Source organism: Mauremys mutica, chromosome 2 (assembly GCF_020497125.1).
Source record: "Mauremys mutica isolate MM-2020 ecotype Southern chromosome 2, ASM2049712v1, whole genome shotgun sequence".
NCBI lineage: Eukaryota > Metazoa > Chordata > Testudines > Geoemydidae > Mauremys > Mauremys mutica.
In genome coordinates this window covers 189998987-190011359 of record NC_059073.1, presented here as the reverse complement: position 1 = coordinate 190011359, position 12373 = coordinate 189998987, and the positions used below count along the sequence as shown (strand labels likewise).

At 46.7% G+C, this 12373-nt stretch overlaps 1 protein-coding gene across 8 annotated transcripts in view; it reads right to left on the bottom strand.

The window, feature by feature from the left end:
- Positions 1-204: 204 nt before the first annotated feature.
- The window catches only part of COBL (cordon-bleu WH2 repeat protein), a 268039-nt gene continuing 255870 nt past the window's right edge, over positions 205-12373 (bottom strand). For all 8 annotated transcript variants that reach the window (XM_045004528.1, XM_045004534.1, XM_045004533.1 and 5 more), the window contains 2 exons: positions 7829-8083; positions 205-1501 (listed from right to left, as the gene is read on the bottom strand). In XM_045004528.1, the coding sequence (XP_044860463.1) occupies positions 1484-1501; positions 7829-8083 (273 nt within the window). In that variant the 3' untranslated portion in view covers positions 205-1483. The remainder of the gene's footprint in view (positions 1502-7828; positions 8084-12373) is intronic.

Here is a 12373-nt window from a genome sequence, read left to right as displayed (position 1 = left end):
TGGTTCCTTGGTTCCATTTGTCAGTTTTTAATAGCATTCCCATCAGATCAGTCATGAGCCTTTTTCTGGTTTGAAACAGTTTACGTGAAGACTCTGAGAACTGAAACGACATGCTGCTGTATTACCTTTTCATCCCTCTCGAGTTCCCAGTAACTGTACAGATAGTTCTGTAACTGTAAAGAGCAAGGCAAAGATTCTTGCAAATCTTGTACAATTTTTTTAATTGTGGCACTAACAGATGAATATTTTACAATATGTAACATACAGTCATATTAAGTACAGATGGCTAAACAGTCCTTCTCTTTTTTAACATTAGCCACACTACAGAGCTATGTTTTTAAACTCCAGCTCTGAAACCCTCCCCCCACTCAAATATATCCATTCTGGGCTGTGTACAGTGCTAAAATTATTATAAAAAAATTAAAATATACAAACTCTCACTTCCTCAGATTCATTACAATATAGTAAATATGAAAAAATGTTGACTGATCTGTCCTTCTGAAGTTATCATTTCAATTTAACGAAATATTTTCAAAATATATGTCAACTACCAAAGTAGTTAATATTTGTAAAATAAGCTGCTATAAATAATGGTGAGACAACACTAGAGCCATCATGAATTAGAAACAAGGGGCCAGATTATGTGCAATTTACACCAGCTCAGGTTCTGACCCACAGACTTGGTCCTGCTCTTTCATATGTGAGTGGGCACACCTCCGTTTCAGAGGGCAGGAATGAGTCCCAGATCCTGAAAGACTAAGCAGTGTTTTGAAACGTTACATTAGAGACTGTGAAGGCTTTAAGTAAAGGTCCTTTTTATTTCACATCTCACAACACTTTCACAGTGTCATGAATGGGTTCAGTATATCTCATGTTCACTGTTGATTACCTGCTTAGTGAGAGTTCTAGAGATATAAAACTCACCTAATTACATAACATAACAGCATATGGCAAATTTAGGCAATTCAGAATCTGCCACAACTTATTTCTTGTGATTAATATTGAGGGATCTTTATTCTACTTGCTTTTTTTCTTATTGGTTCTAGCTATTTTGTCCAAATCAAAGAGTAAGAAACAAGTGTATTGTTTGAAACATTTGCATATTTTAAACAACTTAAGACTGAATGAATGTTATTGTTCACACAGATAGCAAAAATCTTTATTTTCCCCGTATACACCATTAAGTGTTAATGTAGGACTACACAGTGTTTATATTTGTATTAATCTGCCAACAATAGTTTATTGGCAATCTTAAATATTTAGAGGCAAAACACACGTCCTTGGCACAGAAACTGTGCAGCAAAGCATCATATTTTCCCCTTAGAATCATTATGCAGGTACACTCAATTGCAACTTATTTTGGCCCGTAGACAGGAGAATAAACTAAACTTCTTGATGTTCTTTGCCACTTCAGTCTTTGAATGATGATTATGTGTGTGTGTGTGAAGTTAGATTTTCCAATTACCTGTTCTTTAAACATGATTCAAACTAGGAGAGGGACCTATAATAAAAGAAAAGAACATGATCATTCAATATGTTGTTAAACCTCCAACTGTTGACATTACTAGCCAAACATTCTCTTGTGGGGTCATTTTATTGTTATTTTTATATCACCATTCTTTACTAGCGAATAATTTGCACTCAGTGAATTTAGTGTCTTTTCTTTCTTGCAGACTGTGGACAGACAGATCAAAATTTCTTTCTGTGATGTGATTGGTCACATAAATTACCTGGTGGTTTGTTTTTGTGTGCATGTTCCCTGGTGAGAGGAGAGGGAAATGCATAGGCCTGGATTCAGGAAAGCATTTAAGCACATACTTAACTTCACCCCCATTCATGAAAACACCTAAGAATGTGCTTAATTTAAGCTTAACTTTACACACGTGCTTAAGTGCACATGCTTACGTGTCCGTCCAAAATAGGGATGCTTTCCTGAGTCAAGGCCAGAATGAGGAGAAGAACTTGAAAAGCCATTGGGCTTTGACTCACTCGGGAGGAGAGAGGATTTTAGGATCACATAAAAGTAAAACAGATTAGCAAATTTTTGATAATTTTAAACCTTTTCCTTTCTTGGCCATAAAGGCATTGGCAGAAGCACGGTTCCTTGAAAAATTAGTCTGATTAGTCTGCATGATTTATTAGCTAGGAGAGGAGTTGAAATTTATTTTTGTCTTTTCACATTCACACAAAGTAACAGTGCGCAAGTGAATGCTTCTAATTGTGAAGGGAGATGGTCAGATTACTGTCTGGCTCATTTAACCTGTGCACCAGAGCTTGGCCAGATGCTTTTGAGGGAAACTTCTGCCCCACTTCTGTGCTAAGCACCCAGCACACTATTTCAGAATTTCATTTGTCCTATTTAATCAAACTACACTCTCCTAGGGTGACCAGATAGCAAGTGTGAAAAACTGGGACAGCTGGTGGGGGGTAATAGGAGCCTATATAAGAAAAAGAAAAAGACCCCAAAATCGGGACTGTCTCTATACAATCGGGACATCTGGTCACCCTACATTCTCCAGATATGCAACCCACCTCCTCCACCTGAATGCCAGCACTCCCCCGCCCACACACTATCCAATATAAAATACATGGGTGTAACTCCCAACGAATGGGATTTGTATAGATGTGAGAAAAAAATTTGCCCAGTGGTAGTTGCAACTGTGTAACTGAGAGGAGAACTGGGTCCATCCTATATTTCCATTTTATCGGGCAGACATTGGCTGCCATTGTGCTCACAGCTAGATGTATAATTGGTCATTTGCATATGGAATAACTGTGATTCCTAGTATAATGATGGTAAATCCATGTGCAAATTACACACATATACACATGCAGAAGTATACATAATTTCAGAAGTCTGACCCATATATTCTCATACTATCTCTGAGATAAAAGGAAATGAAAGTAAACAGAAATAAAAGGAAATGAGTATAGCCAAACTGATATAAAAGCCACATGATACAATATTTTGAATACATTATATCACTATTGAAACTAAGGCCAAATGGGTGCAGCACCATTAGTAGAGTTTTGTCTCTTAATACCACCAGAGAATTTGGGCCTAGATAGGCAGTAAATCTTTTATTCTTCCCTATATCATCCCATTCATCCTCTTGCCTTAATGCTTCTGTCTAATACTATCCAGTCACCGCTGCTTCCAGTGAAAGCCAGGAATTAAATATCTTGTGTGCTCTTGTCCACAATCTGTTAGTAGCTAAGAACCCAGGCCATTGAAACCCACAGCAGCCAAAGCAAAGGGAGATCAGATAAGGGCTCCTGTTGATGATTAACTGCCCTTAGGCTATGGTAACCCATAAGCCCCCCTTACACACTCACATATACTATCTAACATAATGACCATGCACTTCTCACAGGTGGTCCCCAGCAACACACCTGCAGCTGGATACATGATAGGCCTTATCTATGGCTTGCCGTCAGACCTTGGAAGTGTGAACACCACACCATGTTCCTGGATAGGCCACTATTTCATTAATACTGAAACGAAAGACCTTCTCTTTATGTTCATGGTCCCCACCTCTTTCAAGTGATAGGCACGAGCCTCCACTTCTCTCTGGGATGGCACCCTGTGATCCAACCACTCTTAAAATGTGTCTTTGGGTTACATCCTCCCGGCTGCCAACCATGATATAGAGCAGGCCCAACAATCCTGGCCCCTGAAAGTGTTTTTCATTGAGAGTCTCTGGACAGTAACAGTATGCAGTGATACAAATGCCACTTCAAAACAAAGTACGATTTATTTGCCAAGAGGTCCAGAGCATTCAGATAAATGGATTAAAAACAACAACATAGTGTCTTGCCTACAATTGGCATTCCCCTCAAATGATCAGTGTCTTTTGATCTCTAGGAACTCAGCCCTGGCAAAACAGCTGTGTGACCCAGGTTGGAGCCAAGGAGTTTCCTCTTCACAGCTATTAATTTGGCCATTGTTTGAGTGTTTGTTGGGCTGTTCCTTATCTAGGCCATTGTGTTGCCTTTCCTGCCTGGTTCCTGAGACAGCTCCATGTAGTCTAACACCATGGCAAGTAACCCATCACAAATGAAAATACAAATGCATGGATGTTATTCATAAAAAGAATAGAGATATTTCCTGGTTCTCCCAACTATGCACTAGCCAAATTACTTCACCATCAGAAGTTCTTGGTTCCAGAAAACTTCAAGAGGACAATGGAAGAGAAATCCACACAACTGAAAGACCACTTGTTGACAATCTGTAACCAACATCTAATAGAAAACATTGACAAAGGAGTTTCAAAATGAGCCCTGCCCTCATGCCTCCCACACATGCCACTGTGGTTCTCTGATGAATGACGCAAAATGAAGCAAGACAGAAGTCTGCAGTGCCGGTGGCACAAAATTCCCTCACATCTGCTGTCCATGAACAACTCAAGGCTCACCAGCAAGGCTCATGCTGCAGCCATAAAGGAAGCAAAACATGACTCTCCCTCAAACATACAACCAGCCAAATAATGGCCGGCAGAACTATTCCATGCTATGAACCTGCCAATCAACCCAGAGTGCCTATCTCCATGCAATGTAGAGATATATAAACACAAAAGCCTAAATCCTATCCACTCTGAATAGTTCTCATCTTGCTTTGCAATTAAAATCAACTAAATCAGAGTAGGCCTCACTGAGACAGGGATACCACCTAGGAAACCTCTCCCATCCCATCTGCCTTAATGGAATTTGAACCATTCTCCCAAATAGAAACCCTGGAGGATTCAAAGAAGTTCCAGTCCACCAACTATACAGCTGAACGCCTATCCAACTACTGACCACTTTCCAGCCCTCCCTTTTTCTGGAGGACATTGAAAGGGTGGTGGCATCCTACCTTCAGCAGTACTCATCCTCAGCTTACATCCTGGGTGCCTCACCTTCTAGATCCAGAGGAGGGCACAACAAAAAACCAATCTGGCTAATGGTGATGCATGATTTTCTGGCACTGGTCAGAAAACAAACCTCTCTGCTAATACTGCTAGAGCGCTCTCTGACCTCTGACACCATAATTCTTACAGTGCTAACGAATTGCGTGCCAGAAGCTGTAGGCGCAAATGCAGCAGCATTCAGCTGGACGCACTCATTCCTAGTAGACAAAATTCAGAGAGCTGTGATGCAGAGTCCGGCAAGGCTCAAGAGACCTTTCTTCTCCACTTTAATTTGTACAACGGACTGTCTGGAGAAATTATGAGGTGCCCCAGATTCATCTATCACCAGTATGCAGATAACATATATCCCTCTCCACCAATGCAGCCTCTGCCTAGGTGTCCTAATGCCAGAAAGAAATGAGCATCTGGCTCTAGCTTAACCCAGGAAAGACAGGAGTAACATTTGTAGAAACTGAGGGAAACACTTTGAGGAATTTGTCAGTACTCTAACATTGCCAATGAGGGCATTGGGTGCCAGATTGTCAAAAAGATGTGGAGCTCTAGGGCCACACAGGACTTGCTATTCAATTGCTCCTTTTCATCTTGGCAAAAGCCATAGGTGAGGTCCTCTTTGGTCTCCTCCATGTTAGAACTACAGGAAACTCATCTACCCTCAGAATGTAACCACCAGGACAAAGATGAAATTGCCACAGTGCTTACCTGCATGCCTTCTAAACAACAAAGGCCAATGTAAATGTATCACATCTGCCTTCATGGACTCCTCTGGCTCTCCGTTCACTTCAGAACAGGTTTCAAAGTCCTGATCCTGATCTATAAAGCTTTAGTGAATGGGGGCCTGACTAGTTCTGAGACCACCACCACCAGCAGCCCTTTCACCCTGCAAGACAGCTAACCTCCACAGGGATAATGTAACTGGAGGGATCTATGTTTAGACTATTAGACACTTTGAGAAGACCTGGGACTCAGAAGCAGGACCATGGCTGTTGAACTCCTTGCTGGAAGAGTTCAGACTGAACCCAATCCTGATCGCACCATTGTGTAAAACCCACTGTTGCTAGGAAGCATTTCTTCAGGAATAGCATGGATAAATAAACAAACAATAATACATAAAATATACCAGAAGATCTAAATCAACATTTTTCTGTAACCGGGTGGAATGGAGAGAGAAAGCACCATTTGTTCTGAAGTCTTTTGCTTCTTCATAACGTTGTTAGATGGTTTACACCAGGGTCGGCAACCTCTGGCACACAGCTCGCCAGGGTAAGCACCCTGGCGGGCTGAGCCAGTTTGTTTACCTGCTGCGTCGGCAGGTTCGGCCGACCGCGGCTCCCACTGGCAGCGGTTCACCATCCCAGGCCAATGGGGGTGGCGGGAAGCCGTGGCCAGCACATCCCTCGGCCCACACCGCTTCCTGCCGCCCTCATTGGCCTGGGGCAGCGAACCGCAGCCAGTGGGAGCCGCGGCAGGTAAACAAACTGGCCTGGCCTGCCAGAGTGCTTACCCTGGCGAGCCGTGTGCCAGAGGCTGCCGACCCCTAGTTTACACCAAAGTGATAGGTGCCTTATACATACCTAAGAGAGCATATTATGTGTAATTTTACACATACAAAATAACTGCACAAATTGGTTTATTTTAGCATGCTGAAGCTGGACCCTTAGAGGTTCCCTGAAACACTACTTGTTTGTGTAATGAGTAATAACTCTGTAAGAGTTGTACTTTATAAGAAATTAGATCTTTTATAGCTATAGTATCAATTGGTTGATAATATTGCTCAGTTTGTTTTATTAAGGGGAAATGGACAAGGCTAAATCATATTTATGTGTTTATGGTTTGCATCAGCGGAGTCCCAAGGTGGGAAAACTCCATCTGTGCTTGCAAATACCCAAAAGTCCATGGGCTAAAGTCCATTCTCAGTTACTGAGTGAATTCTGGAATAAAGCCACTGAAGCCAATGGGCCTGAATCTGTTCTCACCATCATTTGTGTAAATCAGGAGTAACTCAGTTTGACAACAGAATCTGGCTCAAAGAGTTTAATACAGTGACTCCAAAATACCCCACTGTCACTCAGAGCAATATTTGGCCCCTTGGGAGTTGCATTTATACAACTAAAACCAGAATGAAACCCACAGGGCCTGAAACTTATCTCATATGAACTTTGTACTGGTATAATTCTATTAACTTCAGCGGAGTTATTCCTGACTCACACCAGCGTATGAAAGTCTGGAAATCACCATGTGCGCTGTGTGCACATACTTGCATACTGGGTGGTTCAGTTTCATTTTCTTCACAAGGTTTATGTAGAACCACAATTTAGGAGAGATATGGAATGTATTAGTAAAAATCTGGCATATCATAAAAGGGAGACTGTCAAGAATATTAGGCCTCACAATCTGATCCACAGTCAGCCTTGAGGGTGGCTGACTGGGCGAATGCACTGAGTCCCAAAACTTATTGGAATTAAAGGTGAATATTTATCCCTAAATTGCTTAGGTGCAAGTTTTTTGGAAAGGGCTAGAGGAAAGGTAGATGCGCCTAATTCTGGCTTATTCTAGGCCCTGTTTGTTCAGAGGTCAACTGGAATTATTAGTTTGTCAGAATATAATGGAAGAGGTCATCCAAATTCTATGATTTTTTAAAATTAATGTTCTTAATGTTCCTCTTCAAAAGAAAAATATGTATGCAAATTTTATTCTCACACGAAGAAAACCACACGTGAGGTGATGTGCTCCAATGTCCAAAGACTTGAGATGCAGCACTAATCTTTCCACTGCAGTTAAAGAAAACATGGTACGTATCTCTTTAAGTTGGCAAAAAAAAAAAAAAAACATAGCTAGCACAACTTGCAAACTGCTCCCAGGGCAGCACTGCAACCTCAGCTTGTTTCAGCGAAAAGGCTGAAATTATAGATGAGCACGTTTACCTTTCTTAACCTTGCTGCTCCAGCGCCAGAGCGAATAGCCTCCATTAGGGCCTCTCTTGCCTCCCCAGGGTTACTGGTAGCAGTGACAGGAAATTTAGGAGCTGTCATTGACTTGTGGCTGGGAGGAGGTGGTGGCGGCGGCAGGACAGGTGGAGGGGGGATCCAAAGTTGCTCTGCCTGACAGGCTTCTTTATTTTGCAAGGACAGTTCTGCATTTCTAAAGCTCTGCAGCTCTTCAGAGGCCGATGATGAGATCTACCACCGAGACAGTTGAACGTGAATAGTTAATATCTGGCATAACACTAAATTGTAATTATTTGACACTTGATGCACACTTTTATTTCACCACTCCCAACTTCAGTTTGCTCAACTGATATAAAACATGTAGAACTTTTGTTTGCTCATTGGTTTAAACATCTGTTACTACTCTCTCACATCACTCAACCGGGCTGATTACCAGGACCAAGGACTTGGCATTGACTGTGTCTCAGAAACTCTATCTTTACTTACTGTGAACTCTAGCATCCTGTAACTCTTCTTTTAGTGTAAGGTAAAAGGCTGACAGTTGGACTTGGTGTGAGTTTGGGTTACTTTGGAATTCCTTAATCTAAAACTTCTGCATGGATTATATGTGCAGAAGCCTGCTCTAACATAAACAACCTGGTGGGGAGCTTGCTTGTGCTTTTTTCAACAGTCTTTTGTCTTAAACAATATGCTTAATACCTATTAATAACAATGATCATGTCATAAATGTCAAGAATTTATTTATCCTCCAAGTATTTTGCAAACATTAACAAATTTATCCTCACAGGACAAAAGCGGGGATACAAAGTAAATATTATTATCCCCATTTCATAGATGGGGAAATTGAGGCAGAGAGTGGCATGTGAATTATCTAAGGCCAAGGAGGGAGCCAATAGCAGAACAAGAAAAGACGGTTACTCACCTGTAGTAACTGGTGTTCTTCGAGATGTGTTGCTCCTATCCATTCCATGTAGGTGTGCGCGCCGCGCGTGCACGGTTCTTCGGAACATTTTTAGCCTAGCAACTCCGGCGGGCCGGCTGGCGCCCCCTGGAGTGGCGCCGCCATGGCGGCGGATATATACCCCAGCCGGCCCGTCCGCTCCTCAGTTCCTTCTTGCCGGCTATTCCGACCGTGGGGAAGGAGGGCGGGATTGGAATGGATAGGAGCAACACATCTCGAAGAACACCAGTTACTACAGGTGAGTAACCGTCTTTTCTTCTTCGAGTGATTGCTCCTATCCATTCCATGTAGGTGATTCCCAAGCCTTACCTAGGCGGTGGGGTCGGAATGAGACGTGGCGGAGTGTAATACCGCAGAGCCGAAGGCTGCGTCGTCTCGAGACTGGTGCACCAACGCGTAGTGGGAAGCGAAGGTATGGACTGAAGACCAGGTGGCCGCTCTACAGATGTCCTGGATGGGGACATGGGCCAGGAAAGCGGCCGATGAGGCGTGTGCCCTCATCGAGTGTGCGGTGAGTCGGCACGGGGGAACGCGAGCAAGCTCGTAACACGTTCTGATGCAGGACGTCACCCAGGAAGAAATCCGCTGCGAGGAAACCGGCTCGCCTTTCATGCGGTCAGCTATTGCCACAAACAGCTGGGACGAACGCCGAAAAGGCTTCGTGCGGTCGATGTAGAACGCGAGTGCTCGGCGGACGTCGAGGGTATGCAGCTGCTGTTCCCGAGGCGAGGCATGCGGCTTCAGGAAGAAGACCGGGAGGAAGATCTCCTGGTTGAGATGGAAGGCCAACACCACCTTGGGGAGGAAGGCCGGGTGTGGTCGGAGCTGCACCTTGTCCCCGTGAAAGACGGTATATGGGGGACCCGCCGTCAGGGCGCGGAGCTCTGAGACCCGTCTGGCGGATGTGATCGCCACGAGGAAGGCCGTCTTACAGGTAAGATGGAGGAGAGAGCACGTAGCGAGGGGCTCGAAGGGTGGGCCCATGAGCTGGGCGAGGACCAGGTTAAGATCCCATGTCGGAGCAGGAGGACGCACCTGCGGGTAGAGACGGTCTAACCCTTTAAGGAATCGTGATACCATCGGGTTGGAGAAGATCGAGCGACCTCCTATAGCTGGTCGAAATGCTGACAGCGCTGCCAGGTGCACCCTGAGGGACGAGATTGCAAGACCTTGACCTTTGAGGTACCAAAGGTAGTCGAGGACAGTCTGGATGGGGGCCGAGAAAGGGTTGATACCTCTCTGGTCGCACCAGAGGGCAAAGCGCTTCCACTTGGCGAGGTAAGTAGTTCGCGTTGAAGGTTTCCTGCTTTCGAGCAGAACTTGCTGCACCGCTGCGGAGCAATCCCTCTCTGCGTCGGTTAGCCACTCAGGAACCAAGCTGTAAGATGCAGCGATTGCAGGTTCGGGTGACGAAGCCTGCCGAGGTCCTGGGTTATGAGGTCCGGCCACAGCGGAAGGGGAATGGGTTCCCGAACCGACAGCTCGAGCAGCAGGGTATACCAGTGCTGCCTCGGCCAGGCCGGAGCGACGAGTATGATGCGGGCGCTGTCTCTCCGGATCTTGAGTAACACTCGGTGGACGAGCGGAAACGGAGGAAACGCGTAGAGAAGAGGCTCTGTCCATGACAGGAGAAACGCATCTGAGAGGGAGCCTGGAGCTTGACCTTGGAAGGAGCAGAACCTGTGGCATTTGCGGTTGGACCGGGAAGCAAAGAGGTCTATCTGGGGAAAGCCCCACCTCTGGAAGATGGAATAAGCCACATCTGGGCGAAGGGACCACTCGTGAGAGGCGAAGGACCTGCTGAGGCGGTCGGCCAACGTGTTCTGCGCTCCTGGCAGAAAAAACGCTTCGAGGCGAATCGAGTGGGTTACGCAGAAATCCCAGAGGAGCAATGCCTCGTTGCAAAGTGGGGAGGACCGCGCCCCGCCCTGCTTGTTGACATAAAACATGGCTGTGGTGTTGTCCGTGTAGACCGCTACACAGCGGTTCTGCAGGTGAGCCCGAAAGGCGAGACAAGCTAAGCGGATCGCTCTCAGCTCCCGGACGTTGATATGGAGGGAGAGCTCCTGGGGTGACCAGAGACCCTGGGTGTGTCGGTCTCCTACGTGAGCCCCCCAGCCCAGCGCCGAGGCGTCCGTCGTCAAGGTGATTGACGGGCGAGGCGGGCGGAACGGAACTCCCTCGCAGACCGTTTCCGGGTTCAGCCACCAGGTGAGCGTCTGGAGAGCGGGCTTTGCCACCGTTACCACCATGTCTAGGGGATCGCGATGAGGGCGGTACACCGACGCCAACCACATTTGGAATGGGCGAAGTCGCAGCCTGGCGTGTGCGGTCACAAATGTGGACGCTGCCATGTGACCCAGGAGGCGGAGGCAGGATCGCACCGTTGTCGTCAGAAAGGCCTGCAGCTCCCGAATGAGGGAGGCCAACGTCTCGTGCCGAGTGCGAGGGAGGCACGCTCTGGCCAGATTGGAGTCGAGGACCGCTCCTATGAACTCCACTCTTTGCGCTGGAACTAAAAGGGACTTCTCGGTGTTGACAAGCAGGCCGAGAGACCGGAACAGATGTAGAATCTCGGTCACCTGATTCGCCACCAGCTCTTGGGAGCGGCCCCGAATCAGCCAGTCGTCGAGATATGGGTAGACGTGGATGCGACGACGGTGGAGGGCTGCGGCGACGACCGCCATGCACTTGGTGAATACCCTCGGCGCGGTGGAGAGGCCGAAGGGGAGCACTGCGAACTGGTAATGAGCTCCGTTGACCATGAAGCGCAGGAAGCGTCTGTGGGGGGGGTAGATTGCCACATGAAAGTAGGCATCCCTCATGTCGAGGGCAGCAAACCAGTCTCCAGGATCCAAGGAAGGGATAATGGACCCCAAGGTTACCATTCGAAACTTGAGCTTGCACAGGTATCTGTTGAGCTCCCGGAGGTCTAAGATGGGACGAAGGCGTCCTTTCGCCTTGGGGATGAGGAAGTATCTGGAATAGAATCCCCTGCCTCGCCTGCTGGGAGGCACCTCCTCGATGGCACCCACGCTCAACAGAGATTGGACCTCCTGTAAGAGGACTTGCTCGTGAGAGGGGTCCCTGAAGAGGGACAGGGAGGGTGGGTGGGAGGGAGGGGGCGAAATGAACTGTAGGCGGTAGCCGTATTGGACAGTGCTGAGGACCCAACTGTCTGATGTTATAGATGACCACGCCTGGAGGAAGCGGGAAAGGCGATCGGAAAACAGAAGGGGTGGATCCTGATTGGAGAGTGGTGAGCGGCCCTCGGGCGTCCCATCAAAAGGCCGTCTTTGGGTCTTGAGGGGCCTTGGACGATCCCTGGGCTTGATTACGCCGCCCGATGGTCTGCGGCGGAAGGGGGCTGAGCGCCTATTGTTAGGCGGGCGAGGTCGGTTGTGTTGAAAGGGGCGATAAGGTTGACGCCGGAAGGAACGCCTTTGGGTGGCCGGCGTGTGCATTCCTAATGTGCGGATCGCCACTCTGCCGTCCTTTAGGGTCTGAATGCGGGTATCAGTCTTTTCTGAGAATAGACCCTGCATCTCAAAAGGAAGGTC